Here is a 14,673-nt window from a genome sequence, read left to right on the forward strand (position 1 = left end):
CCCCGACACTTTGCAAAAGGTCCCCAAAATATTCCCCACCACCTCTGCTTGTTCCATACTTGCCTCTGCGAATAACATTAAATCATCCGCAAAACTTAAATACGCTACACCTGGGCCACTCCGAGTAACTTTAATTGGTCTCCAGTCCTTCACAACCACGGCCTCTTTAATCATATGACCCAACCTCTCTATACACAAAACAAACAAATACGGTGATAATGGGTCCCCTTGTCGAATCCCTCTAGTTGGCTTAAAAGGTTCTAATTTTCCTCCATTCCATAGGATTTGCATGGCACTGGCCTGCACACAGTTCATAATGAGCTCATTGAGTTTTTCTGGGAACCCTGCCAACCTGAGAGTCTGATGTATAAAGCTCCATCTTAGTCTGTCATAAGCCTTCTCCAAATCTACTTTTATCGCCATTCCTCCTTTCTTTCCCCTCCACTTACTCATAGTGTGTAAAACCTCCTGTGCTATAATTATATTATCAGCGGCTTGTCTACCCGGGATAAAACTGCACTGATTCTGCTCAATTAACTCAGAAATCAACGGTCGAATCCTGTCCACTATAATCTTTGTCACCACCTTATAAGGCACATTACACAACGAGATGGGTCTGAATTGTGATACCATTTCTGGAAATTCCACTTTTGGTATTAAAGCTATGAGTGTGGTGTTGACATGACCCGGCATTGCCCTCTCCTCAAACACCTCCTTGACAAAGTGCACCATTTGGGTTTTCACTAACGCCCAATGTTGTTGATAAAATCCCGCATTCACTCCATCCGACCCTGGTGCCTTGTTTGGATTCATGTTAAAAATCGCTTGCTCGATCTCATACTCACACACCTGTCTCCCTAGCGCTTCCAGCCTCCTATTCGCCAATTTTGGAAACATACCGATTATGGTAGTACCTCCAGCTTCTTCCACCCCCTCCTCTCGGTATAGCTTGCAGAAAAAATCTCGCACCATACCCTTAAGTACCTCTGGATCATCATGCCATAGATCATCATCACCCCGTAAGCTCGCAATTTGGTTCCTTCTCCGTCTAACTATGGTCGACATATGGAAGTATTTTGTATTCCTGTCGCCCCCCTGCAGCCATTCTATTCTAGACCTTTGCCGCCAGTACAACTCCTCCTGCTCTAGTATTTGGTTATACTCATCCAGCAGCTTCACCTCTAGTTTTTCCAACTTACGCGAATACCGATTGCACAATATCCTTTGAACGCCTTCCAACCTCGCTTTACATCTCCTTTTCCTTTTAAAAACATTCCCAAATACTAATACATTCCATTCCTTTAGCCTCATACTGAGCGCCTGTAGTTTCCCTTCTAACGTCTCCTCAGCGCCGTTCCAAACCTCTGTAACCACCTTCTCATATCCTGGATGCGTGGACCAGGCTTGCTCTAGCCTGAACGGTTTCTCCCCATTAATTCCCCATGGAATCCCCTCCAAACAGACCTGCAACGGGTGATGGTCGGAGTGAGTGCGGACCAAATGTTTGATCACCGCTCCCTGAAATTGCTCTCTCCACAGACTATTACATAGCGCCCTGTCCAGACGCTTCCTGACACTCCTGATCCCTTTCCTACAGTTGCTCCAGGTAAGCGGGGGACCACTACAATCCATATCCATTAACCCACCCTGTAAGAGTAACTCCGCAAGACTTGATTGACTTGCTCTTCCTAGCGGTCGACCTCCCTTTTTCTCTTCTGAGTTAACCACTTCATTCAGATCCCCCACTAACAGCCAAGGAAAATTAATAGCTTTATCTATACTGGAAAAATATTCCCACAAATATCTCCGTGTAGATGAATCTGGTGACGCATATACTGCTGATAACATCCACTCCTCTCCCTTCACTCCTTTGACCACCATATTAATAACCTGTCGGTTTGTAGAGATTGGTTCCACCTCCCATTTGTGCTTGTTCCATAACACCCAAATACCTCCTGAAAACCCACAAGCCTCAACACAGATTTTATCTGTAAGTTGCGTGCTCTGGACGATCCAATCTGCTTTCCCACTATCTGTCCTCGTTTCCACTAGTATAAGAATCCCAGGGTCATATTCCTTTAGAATTTCCTTTAAATTCCTTCTAAATTTTGCATTTGCCGCACCGCGGCAGTTCCAACTGATAATATTCATAAATTTAATAAAGTGATTGAAATTTGGGATCCAATCCCTCCTGCTCCTTATGCATATCCTGCTCCTGTGATTCCATGACATCTGATACGTCAGTCATATCCCCAAGCCCCATCCCCGCATTATTCTGGATCTGCGCAGGGTCCCCTGGGTCATCAATCATCACATTCCCCCTACCTTCCAGATCCTGTTCCTGTCCCCATTCCACAACCCGGACACCCTTATCCTGCCTTTCCACTCTTTTCCCCAAGAATGTAACGTCTTGCTCATTTGTACTCTCAAACGTGAACTCTCCTGATCTCCCTTCCTTATGATGCTCTCGCCTCAATGGCCCCATTATGTTCTCCACCTTGTCCAAACTCCCCCCTTTCTGAATCCTCGAGCATTCACCCTGAATCCTCCCCCCAGTCTTCTTCAAACCCCCTCTTTGTAATTGAACTACAGCCCCAGCCTTTTTCTTTGCGACATCAAATCCATTCTTTGGCCCGCCAGGCTTCTTTTTACCATTAAGCTCAACCCCAACTTGGAGGGGACCAGGAATCGAGCTAATCTTCTGCTTTAGCACAGCACGCGTATCTCTCTCCACTGGGGATTGGGCGTCATCCTCCTCCCTTAGAACCTCAAATCTTGACCCTGAAACTTCCTCCATCAATCCCTTACTTCCAAATCTGAATACATTTTCCTGAACCTTAGCATTCTGATTCTCTCTCCTGTCACCGACCTGAATCCATTGATGAATTCCCGGATCATCTTTTTGTCCAGTACCCGCCATCCCTACCCCCCTAGATTCCCCATGCTGGTCCACTATATGACCAGTCCCTTTCCCCTTCGACGCTGCCTCCCAACCTCTTGATCTAGCCACTGGACCCGATACTTGCCTTCTAGCCTTCCTTGAATCCGCAATCATCCATGGACCAAAGGGGTTAGCCTCTACTTCTTTAACCTCCTCCCCCTTGCTTGACCCCTGTTCCCCTCTTTCTGCAACACCTTGTTGATGAGTCGGGCAATCAATCACCCCATGCCCGTACCTTCCACAATGGAAACAAATGAGATGAAGCCCTTCATACTCTATTGCTTGGAGTTCATCATTAATCCAGACAAACGGAACCAACGGTTTGCCCAAATCAGCCTCTATGCATACTCTTGCGTATTTTCCCCTTATAGCCTTTGCAGTCTGCTGGTCAATCTTCACTGCTTTCCCCAGTAGATTCCCCAGTTTCAACAGAAACTCCTCTGTGTAATACTCAACTGGCAGGCCTGGCACCCGAACCCATACCAATGTGGAAATTACCTTGTGCTTGGCCGCCCGAAACTCTGGTCTCCATTTACTGATAGTCACATAATGACCCTGAATCGTCCAAGGCCCCCCTTCGAGTACTTTATTATAGTCCTCTTTAGTTCGAAATCTCACGACAAAATATCCCTCCTCCAGATCTGTGAGTTCGAAATCCTGTTGCAGTTTCCAGAGATCCCCCAGTTTTTGCTCCAGTGTCTTAAACCCCACCGTTTTCCCCAACACTTTCAGTATCAGACTCCTCCTCCACGGCTTCCAACTCTCCCTCCTCTCCATTTCACCTGAGTATAACCTTGGGAAAGCCGAAATGTCATTGTTTCCTCTAGCCTTCAGATTCATCTCCATGTCCGTCAGGTCCTCTAGCACATCCCTTTCTTCATCAGATCCCTCATAAAATTTTCCCTTACTTTCCCCAAAACGCAAGGTATCCGCAAAGGATCTACGATTCCAGGCCCCTGCACTCAGATTACGCGTTTGCCCTTCCTCCATGGGAGGGCAAGGGACTGGGATTTGCTCACCATCTGCTCGTCTCTTAAATTTCTTGACTGTCCGACGCCGGATCTCATCGTCCTCTTTCAGAGCGCCTGCTGGGTTCGGCTCCCCACTCTCGCTCTCTACTTCCATTCCTCCCTCTTCTTCTCTTTCACTATCACACATCAGACGCTTTCACCACGAGAACTGCACCAAAGCTGGCCATCAATATTCATTTGAAAGTTCATTCTTTCCCTCGTATTAATTTACTTACATGAAAGTCTGCTTTAATCTTATTTATCCTCACTACAGTATTTTCTTACAATGCATCTTCAGGAGTCTGCACGACTGCAACGTATAATCAGTCATCAAAAGGAAGAAATCTACAGTTTAGGTTCGCAACTAAGTGTAACAGGATGCATCTTTCATACAGTAGAAAGAGTCAATAACTCAATGGAATATTGGGAATCTCTTTTCCTTTGGAGAACTTTCAAAAATAGACGAATAATTGACCTTAACTCTCTTGAGTTTTGATGCTATCAAATTCGATGGAAAGTCTTTCTAATCCAAGCATTACATGCTAAACCTGGCTTTATGGATAAATAGTTACAAATAAAGGATTGGTTACAAGTATACAACCTTAGCCTTAGGGCACTACATGAAATTTTATCTATTTGATATTTGTTTTTGGAGTAAATCACATTATGCTTATTGACAATAGGGTCGAGTTGACTTGAGCCTGACCCATCGTCACTAAAATTAAGAACTGAGCTTTCTTGATATATGGGCCGAGTTGAGTTTGAACTTAAAATCTAGGCTCCACAATTAAATGAGCTAAGTTTGTACACCACTGAGTTTAATCCAATAAAAGTCCAACTCTTACTTACATATTAAGCTATGAAAAATGTAAATATAATTTTGCAATATATAATAATATTTACAATATAGCTTCCTCGTTCTTTAAAAATTCAATTCAAAGTTTATAGTCCTAATCAAGATTAATCTTGTGTTGTTAATCATGTAAACAATATATTACACTCAAAAATTTATATTTTTAGTGATATATAATATTTAAAGAATGGATGATTTAATTTGGACTACCTCAGCCTTAAGCCCGGAATTTGATAACTTAAATGATTGAGCTTGGGCCTTAGTATTTCAAATCCAAATACGTCAAGTTCAAACCGGCATGTTATGTTTTTAATTCGGTCAAAATTTAGACATTTCAAAACCCATCCCAGTGGGCACAATTAACAGGCTTACTTCCCTCAGGCATATTGTAACTCTCATGGTAGACTGTAGGGCTGCATACAAATAGAGTTGCTTGACTCGACTCGCGATTCGAGTCAAAGCTTGACTCGAGTTCGGTTAATATTGACCTCGAGTCGAATTCGAACTAACCAAATTGAATTCGAATTCAAAATCGATTTTAAAAATACTCAACTCGTAAGTCAGCTCGATTATATATATATAATTTAACAGTGAAATTGCATATATATATATATATAATATTTTATTATTTGTTAACAAAAATTACTATTTTGTTCATTTTTTAAAAATAAAATAATTAATTTTTTTTTAATTTCGGACTCGAGCTCGACTTAGCTTGAATTTGAGGTCAAGCTCGAGTTTTGCATTAAGAACTCGTCGAGCTCGAGTTCAATTTTGAGTATGATAAAATTAAATCGAAACTCGATTCGATTAGACCAAAATTCAACTCGATTCCTCTTATTTGCAATCCTAGTGAGCCCTGAGTTTTAAACTTATATTGACATTTTCTTTAAATTCTACATCATTCATTTGGCACGAGATGATAAAACCATAGTTTGTCTATCTTAAAAAATCTCATTAACTAATTTATGAATGATAGTTATATTGAGATGGACTAAATTTGCAAATCTTTGAAGATTTTGATAGCAATTAATTAGATTATACCTTCACTATCTTTTGTTTATTATAACATGGATTTGAAACCACTAAAGTCGTAGTCACTAATTTCCAAAATTCAACACTTTGAATGTTCATGGTTGAATCTGATTATAAATTTTTTTTCCAATATTCCATCTTCTTTACGACCATACTCACATTCTTTAACCTAAATTTCTCTATTCAACATTTAGGCAAATTCTTTTATAGTTTACTCAATAAATACAAGTGGCATGCTATTTGGGTAATTTTCGCATCCTAAATACATTAGCCATGACAAATCATAAAAAACAACTTGGGTGTGCATTTAGGTATCAATAGACCTCTGGGGCAGATAGCAACTTGTGTAAAAAGTTTGGGGTTTTATTGCATTTAACCCTTTCATTTATATTACTATATTTTTTTGTCCTACAAAATTTTCTGGAAATTTCAAGGTTTCCTATCTTTTTCATAAGCGCTGCTTTCTCTTTCTCTTCCTTCCCTAGCAGGTAAGGCGAAGCAATTCGAAATCCTTTTTGCTGTAAATTTAACTGATTGATTAGCTGTTCTTAGTTGTCTTTTTCTTTCGCTTTTGTTATTGTTGCAATCTTCCTTGTATATGAGTTGAATTTTGATTTATTATCGTTTAATTAATCCTATTTTCCCATAGTTTTTAGGGCTCTTTTTTTTTGCCCAATTTTATCTTTTTTTTTTTCAATTGATGAATTAATTGTGTAATGGAGTTCTTGAATTCTTGCTGCAATTCGTATAAGGATTTTTTTAACATGCAACAGAAGCAAGTTTCTCTTCGTCTTTTTTTTTCCCCTGTGTTTTCGTCAGTGAATTAGATAGCTCCCGGGGGTTGGGGGGGGGGATAGTATTCGAGATTTTAGTGGGTGGAGGACATAGGTATTTGTAGGGATTCAGTAGCAATATTCATGATGTTTTAGTTATTCTGGAAAAGAGATGAAAAGTCAGTAGAAAGTGCTTCTTCACTGGGAAATTATAATCCAAGCTCGTTTTGGCGTTCTATAGTTGGATGGATAGGGTTCTTGTGCTTTTTGCTTTCTTGTACTGTGAAGACTTTGAACCGGCTGAATTGAAGTGCAATGCGGCTACGACGAAAGTTCAATTAGCATCAAATATGGGAAAATGGAAAAAGAGGATAAAGAAAGAAAGAAAATTATGTGAGGGAGCGGAGGAATGTAAAATAGTCTCTAGTAAAGTTTCTGTTTTCGAATTTATTGACAGCCCCCCCCCAAAAAAAAAAAAAAAAGAGAAGAAAATGGGTTGGTTCAATGGATATGTATTAGTTGGACTCAGCTATAAGTGGCTAAATGCATTTAGTCGTTTAGCGAAGAACATTGTTGCTCATGTTTATGATGTCCCAAATTTGGCTGTTTGATTTAATTCTTGTTTCTGATACCTATTCCTCTTAGATAATTTTCGTAAACTATACCTTGAGGGATGTTAGTTAGAGTCCATTTCAAGTTTGATTGCTGGTTACAAAAAAAAAATAGTACTACCTAAAATTTATCAAGCTTAAAAGATTGTACTTTCCTTCTCTTTTTGAACCAATGGGAAATTAAAGAATGCTTCATCGGCTTTGCTGTTTTCTATTGCATAAGGTTGAAGTTATCAATGACAGGTGTCAATCTGTGTGGCCAAAATAGTAATAAATCTATACAAAAGCAGATTCTCGAGAAGTTTCCTATAAAGTCAATTCATGGTCCATATGATATCTGAAGAGGATGGATAAGTTGCTTCTACTTATGTTGCAGATTGGTTGGGAGGATCATATAATTGGAAAAAATTGCAGCCTCTTATGCATGCAGGCAGATAAGGCAGAATAGCTTCTAAAAGAATAGTATATAGCAGCTGTTCAACTGCTATAATATTTGATTTTACTTATCGTTTTGATATACATACACAATTAAACTAACAAGTTATTGACAATCAAGAGTTGAAATGGTACCTTTTGTCATGTCTGTCTATTGAGCTTTAATATTTCTATTCTTATTACCTTCTGTGCATCAAATAGATTAAAAAGTTGGCCAGTTTGTTTGTTTATCAGATTTTTAAGCCTTGAATATTTTGTAGTTTTCAATCATAATTACAAAGTGTAACTTTTGTTGTGTTGCATCTTGACTGACAAATTCTTGTCAAGGTACTTTGCAACTTCTTCCTTTACTGAAGTCCTTTTGATGTACGTCTAAGTTATTTCTTTTCAAAATTATCATGCATATCTAGTGTAAACTTTTTTTTAGTGTTTTATTTTTCATTGCAGTAGTTCACAGAATATCAAGTTGAAGGAATGTTTAAGAACACCTTTCAGTCTGGATTTTTGTCCATTTTATACAGCCTGGGGTATGTGGAATTAACTTTTAAATGGATTTCAGTTTACCATCAATCTACACTTAACCCCAAACTGCTTTTATCTGTCATGTTCATTAGGAGCAAGCCTTTGCAGATATGGGATAAAGAAGGTGAGTAACTGCAAAAACTGTTGTACTTCATCTCTCAGCAGTAAAATATTACTAAAATTTTTGGATTGATTACATGACCGTCTCAGGCTCTTGTAGATTGCTTTTAGAAAATTAGTTCTGGTTATTGTTCCCCTGTGGAGAGCTATGGAATTGTACCATGGATTTTGATGTCACAAATTGCAGATTTAGATTTGTCTTTGTCTATCATTGGCATGCTCAACCTCCATAAATAAGTGGTTGTGTTTGTTCTTTTTTTAACACAGCTTGTCTTAGATTAGTGTTGAGATGCTAGCACAGGGAGCTATTTTACTAGATGCAAACAGCTAGTGTGTTTACTAGGTACAAACTGTGTGAGAAGATCCATCTTTAGGATTCTTTATCTTTACATTTTTACATCTCTGTCTTCATAGATATTGTAATTTTCCAATTTCTTGCAGTTGTCAATGGCCAGATCAAGCGTATTCAAGATGAAGACATACAGTCCAATGTCCTTGAGATTGTAGGATCAAATATTCAATCAACATATATTACATGCCCAGCTGATCCAAATGCAACACTTGGTATAAAGCTTCCATTTCTAGTTATGATTGTTAAAAATCCGAAGAAGTACTTCACTTTCGAGATTCAGGTGCTGGATGATAAAAATGTTCGCCGGCGATTTCGTGCTTCAAACTATCAAGTGTGTAAGTCTTTCCCAGTGGTCAGCAGGTTAATAGAATAAACTAACAAAAGCATAACATCATTGTGATTTGAAGAATTGTCAAAGATCTAAAAGTTTTGTTAAAAGATATGTTGGCCAACTAACATGAAAATGGAATTAATTTTTCTACTTTTTTTAAAAATTATTGTACATCTACTATTTGGAAAGGTGTATTCTTATTGCCTGCTGAGTTCAAGTCATACCAAAGATGGAAATAATCTTGGTGCTTTATTTTGTGTTATGTAAGTAGTCTGCCCTCTACCTTTGGGCTGTTGACATGGTTAGAACAGAAAGGTGTAAAGCATTCATGTCTTGCCAAATTCTACTTGAATTGCAAGGGCAAATGACTTGTCTGGCCTTTGGTGGAAACCATTTGGCTAAACTAATGTCCTAGCTAGGTTGACACCATCTGGTGTTAAGATGTCATGTGACACGAATTGATGCATTAGTAGTATTGTTATTGTCCTGTAGTGACTTAATTCTTAACTTTTGCTGCACATTCTTCTCAGCATGTTTACCTCTTGCCTTCTTTCTTTTAGATTCTTTTATCATTTCATATTACAGTAAGGATTTATGCATCTCCTTGTATGAGTCTCACCTATGCATATGATGGACTCATGGAATTTTTTCATTACTGGAAATCAGGGAGCAATGTTGTTTTGATGAGTTTGAATACTCAAGTATCCATGCCAGCCAGACAGGGAAAGAAAAACCCGAATAGAAAAGAGGGACATATTCTGAAAGAGGCAAACTATAAATAAATATTAGAAAATAATGAGTTTGTTTGGATAAGAATTTATTTGGATGATTTATTTGATCCAGTTACTGTAGTACTTTTTGTGATGTGATGTATGTGAGATAAAAAGGTAATTGGGAATTGTGTGTATGATGCAAGCAAAACAAAATCTGAAATAAATCTTGCAAATTTTCTTTGTCCAAACAAACCCAATAGATTTTGGCGGTATCTTATTTGTGTTGGATGATGGAACAGCTTTTGTGCAATTATTTTTATCTTGATTTTTGGTTCTTATGCTGGATTACTTTTGTTTTGGAGGCTAACTATGGAAATTTCAGAAATATTGCTGAAATCTAAATAAGATTCTTTGCGTGAGTGAAATGACAATGTGATTTAACTATTGGAGACTGAATTTACATGTCCTTTTTGTAGGCGGTTACCAGGGTGAAACCATATATCTGCACCATGCCATTGAGAATGGATGAAGGCTGGAATCAGATCCAGTTGAATCTAACTGATTTGACAAGACGAGCATATGGAACCAACTATGTTGAAACTTTGAGAGTTCAGGTTCATGCCAATTGCCGCTTGAGAAGAATTTATTTCTCTGACCGGCTGTATTCTGAGGAAGAACTCCCACCAGAATTCAAGTTGTACCTTCCGATGCAGGTAAACTTTAGCTACAGTTTGCATCACTACAGTTTTCAGATTTGATATAAAACCTCTTTTCATTGTAAAACTTAAAGATTTTCATGATGCTTTATTTTCAGAAAGCCTGACATGCTATTCAGAGGGTCAATGGCGCTTGACAATAGGTTGGACAAATGCTTCATACTTCCACCACGAATTCCGCTTGTACAAGTTTTAGAAGTTGTGTGATGAGTTCATCGGGAGCTTAGGTATTAATACAACACGTTTAGTGTTAGTGCCATGGTGCTGGTCTTTTATGTTCCAGTTGCTCTTGGATGGACTTTGAAATAGATGGTAAGGATTTGAACTTGCTGCTGTTATACATGTAATGCTATGACTTTATGAATTACTCAACAACTTTACTGGAGAGCCTGGTATCTGGAAATTAAAACTTCTTGTCAAATTTGGGCGAGTGCTGATTAATGTTCCCATGAAATACTTGATCTTCATGGGAAAAGACACTTCTCTTTTTGTAATTAATTATCTGATATTGGAAACATCCTGCACGCAACAGATCGGTGCTAATTGTGGGGGCAACGGATCAGGTTCTGCATCTGTTTTTTGATGACCAAAAATTTTTACCTGAACATTACATGTATTACTCAATGAAACCGGTGTAAAGGGTTTCAAATGATTGGAATGGAAAGGTACATAAACTGCATAGCTGCAGGCAGGAGCTATGCTTGCAGCTTCCCTATCTCATTGAATCTGGTGCTTTGAGTGGCAAAAGTTGGAGTAGGGAATATTGGTACAATAACTGTTGCAGGCTGACTACATTACATGAAATGGGTGTGGTTTATAGCCTTGAGGTACATCGTTTTTTGAGATTTTGATTATGCCATTTTGACGCAATACAATATGGGTTTTTCTTTTTTGCATGTGGTGAAGTACCAGTTGGTTTTTTTGCCCTATCCTAGCACGCAAAGGTTAAAGCTGCTTTCAGTGCTTAGTGCAGTGAAACATTTCCGAGCATGGATATGACGCACAGATTATATGCACTGCTGCAGGTTATGCACCCATTGACGAAATTGGTGGTGGGACTTCTCTGTGTTAAGTTTCCTCCATCATATGCACAAGTGCTTTTAATATCAACAACAGATGAATACATCTAATATCGTAACCTTGTTTAATGAAGAGGGCAATTTTGTTGTGACGATATCTTTAACTACTAGTCTAGTATTTAAATGAGGAGTACGTTGACAACAAATGTTTCGACAATATCTTAACTGAATGATTTGAAAATATATTAATTAAGGAGTGTGGATCTTGAGGTATGTCCTCTCTTCGGGTACTTCATGCAAATAAATTTGGCACCTAGTATTTAACCTAACTGAACCGTCCAATCTGGATTGCAATTGAAATAGGCATTGACCTGCTTAACTAAACTTAATTGTGGTCTTATTTAAAATTTCACTATCCACATTTGTTCTAAATCCCAACAAGGTCTAAGTAACTCTCTCCAACATTGTCCAATTAAAATTTTGTGTACCAAATCAGATACCTTGATTACCCTGACTAATTTGAGCAAATAGTGCAAAAGGACCACTAATTCTCTATTTTTTTTTAACTTAAAATGGTCACTCGCTAGTAAGAACAAATTTTCTTTTACTCAGCTAATAAAAATGTGTTTTTTTCACTCAGTTAATACAATTTTGATCTAAAATTATATATATATATATTAACTGAGTGACCATTTTAGTTAAAAAAATTAAGTGACAAAAATATGAAATTTTCAATAGTTTGATAACCAATTTGCATCATTTGCTCTACAGGTTTGGTACAAGTAGAGATTTAGTATAACTAATTTTTATGTATATCTTTTTTCTTATCATAACTCATTTTTATGTATATCTCAACAATGTTAAAATTACGTATACCATTGAATGCGATACATGTATATCTGCAACATTCAATCTTTCTTACATTTTCCGTCTAAATTCATGTCACACTTGTGTCTCACCAGTTGCCTAATCACTTGTTTAATGGATATTAACAACCTATTGTAATCTTTTAACTATTTTGTAAAGTCATTGAATTTACAGCAAATTATCATTTTATAATCTATATCTATATGTATTGCAGAGAGGATTTTTAACAGAGACCCTCTCAATATCTTCTAAACTTCCCATTCTTTTTTCTAGATTTTTGTATTTATTTTAATACATAAAATATAATTAAAAACTTTAAAATAGTGGGTTATAACTAATCTTATCACTAGTCAATTTTAAAATTTAAAACTTTTCCACTATCTCCTTCATAAACCGTTTATAGTTTGTTATTTATAGTTTAAGTTCATTTTACTCCTTAATTAAATAAAATACATTTGTCAAGCCAAAATTCTTAGGGATAATTGATTAGTCTCATTTTAAAATTGTTCACCCTATTATATCTTTATCACTTGAGCCCCTTTTATTTCTTCATTAAAGAGGATTAATTTAGCTGGCCAAATCCTCTAGATAATGTGATTAGTCCTATTTTTTAGTTATTCACCCAATTATTTCTTTATCACTTTGCTTCTGGGTACAATAATCATTTGTCAAAATCTTCTAATGATATAGTCGATTACTCTTATTCTTTAATAATTTATGTTACAATTACTAAATCAATTTTCTTGTGGTCTTAAACTTATCTCTTTTTTTTTTTGTATTCAGCAAGCTTAGGGCACTTTAATAGGTTGGCTTTTATAATTTTTATGTTGGATTTTATTCAATAGGTTTTTTTTAAGTTTTAAAATTTGAATGTTGAAATTATACTCTAACATTAAATTGGAGTATGTAAATAACAATTATGACATTTTATTTGCATTTAGAATAAACTCAATATTAATATCGTACAAGCATCTAGATGACTTTTCATTTAGCACATGTACACCAAAAAGTGCATGTAAAGAAAAATTTATGTATGAATTTTAAATTAATAAAGGTGTGTTTAGAAGGTTGCTTTTGGTGGTATCTTAGCAAAATTTTGATAAAAAAGGTTGTATTTCACCAAATTTACATCCGAAAGTTTACTTTTTCTCAATGATTGCAATTCTAGCTTTTTATTTGATTAAAAACACTTAAAAAATAAGGCAGCAACTTGGAAAAATAATTCTAACTTTTTATATGTCTAAAAACACTTAAAAAGTGAGATAATGAATCCTAAATATTGAAAGAATTATAAAGTTATGACTGTAGGGCATGGAAGGTCAAAATTAGGGGAGAGTTATCAAATTAGATGATTCACGTGAGTTTGGGCAAGTTATAATTAGATAAACCTATATATTCCTATTTAGTTAATAGTTCAAAATAGACGAGTCGTCAATGAATATAGTTTTATATGGGTTTGGATTATCCAATCACCCATTCATGACTCACTACTAAATTTTATTTACTTTTTCATCCACATTTTGTTTAGCAACAAAATAGTAAATCATACCAACATATCAAGTTAATAAATCAACTTTTGCCTAAAGAAAGAGAAAAAAACATAAAAAATTGCTTAGAGGAGCTTAAAATGGTCATCATAGTGAGTTTCGAATTTTGTCACTTTACGACAATCTAAAAATAATTTAGGTATTAATGCAAATAATCAATTAACATTCACGAAATTTATTAAACTTTTATGAAAGGAATGGAGGAAGTAGGATAAATTTTAAAAAATAAAATAATAGAAATTAAAGAAGAGGAAAAATGATGAATATATCTTTGCAAAAATTAGAATATAATTATTAGAGTAATTTAGATTTACCCACTAATGATTGAGTTTGAATCTACGTCTAATTTAATTAAGTCAAAATAAGTGATCAAAATCTGTAAATTTCATACCCACTAATTAATGAGTTAATTTGGTCACCCATTTGAATCCAATTAAATTACACACGCAAACTCATTTGTTAATAGGTGAGTCAAGTAAATAGGTCACCATTTATAATAGTAGAATAGGAGACAAGTGGGCTGTAAAATTGGATAAGAGATAGGATAATTGGGTGGCAGCAAGATAGAGCAAAGAAAAAATAGGATTTGATGAAACGGGAAAGAGTTGTAGGGATACAAGAAAATTTGGTAGGATTTGAATGAACTAGAAAAAGATGTAAGGATGCGAGAAAGTTAGAGTTAGAAAATGAAAAGGAGAGTAGTGAAGAGTGGGGGAATATTGAGGAGAGAGGAGGTTGAGTGTGACGCCCCGAAAGGATGAGTGTGAGAACCCGAAAATTTTTGTATATTTTCGAGACATTATTTTATTTTCTTGTCTATAATTTTGT

General features: G+C 36.4%; 1 protein-coding gene across 2 annotated transcripts; it reads left to right on the top strand.

Annotated features, from left to right (window-relative positions):
* Window positions 1–6,255: 6,255 nt before the first annotated feature.
* Window positions 6,256–10,929, top strand: LOC113767130 (cilia- and flagella-associated protein 20). 2 transcript variants are annotated; one of them, XM_027311309.1, is made up of 6 exons: window positions 6,256–6,327; window positions 8,106–8,185; window positions 8,273–8,304; window positions 8,742–8,983; window positions 10,173–10,409; window positions 10,511–10,929. In XM_027311309.1, the coding sequence occupies exons 2-6, from the start codon at window positions 8,133–8,135 to the stop codon at window positions 10,517–10,519; spliced, it is 573 nt and encodes a 190-aa protein (XP_027167110.1). In that variant the 5' UTR covers window positions 6,256–6,327; window positions 8,106–8,132; the 3' UTR covers window positions 10,520–10,929. The 2 variants fall into 2 exon arrangements, with proteins under 2 accessions (XP_027167110.1, XP_027167109.1); XM_027311308.1 differs by lacking the exon at window positions 6,256–6,327 and having other exon boundaries at window positions 8,086–8,185.
* The last annotated feature ends 3,744 nt before the right edge of the window (window positions 10,930–14,673 follow it).

Source organism: Coffea eugenioides, chromosome 3, assembly GCF_003713205.1.
Source record: "Coffea eugenioides isolate CCC68of chromosome 3, Ceug_1.0, whole genome shotgun sequence".
In the NCBI taxonomy this organism is placed as follows: Eukaryota; Viridiplantae; Streptophyta; class Magnoliopsida; order Gentianales; family Rubiaceae; genus Coffea; species Coffea eugenioides.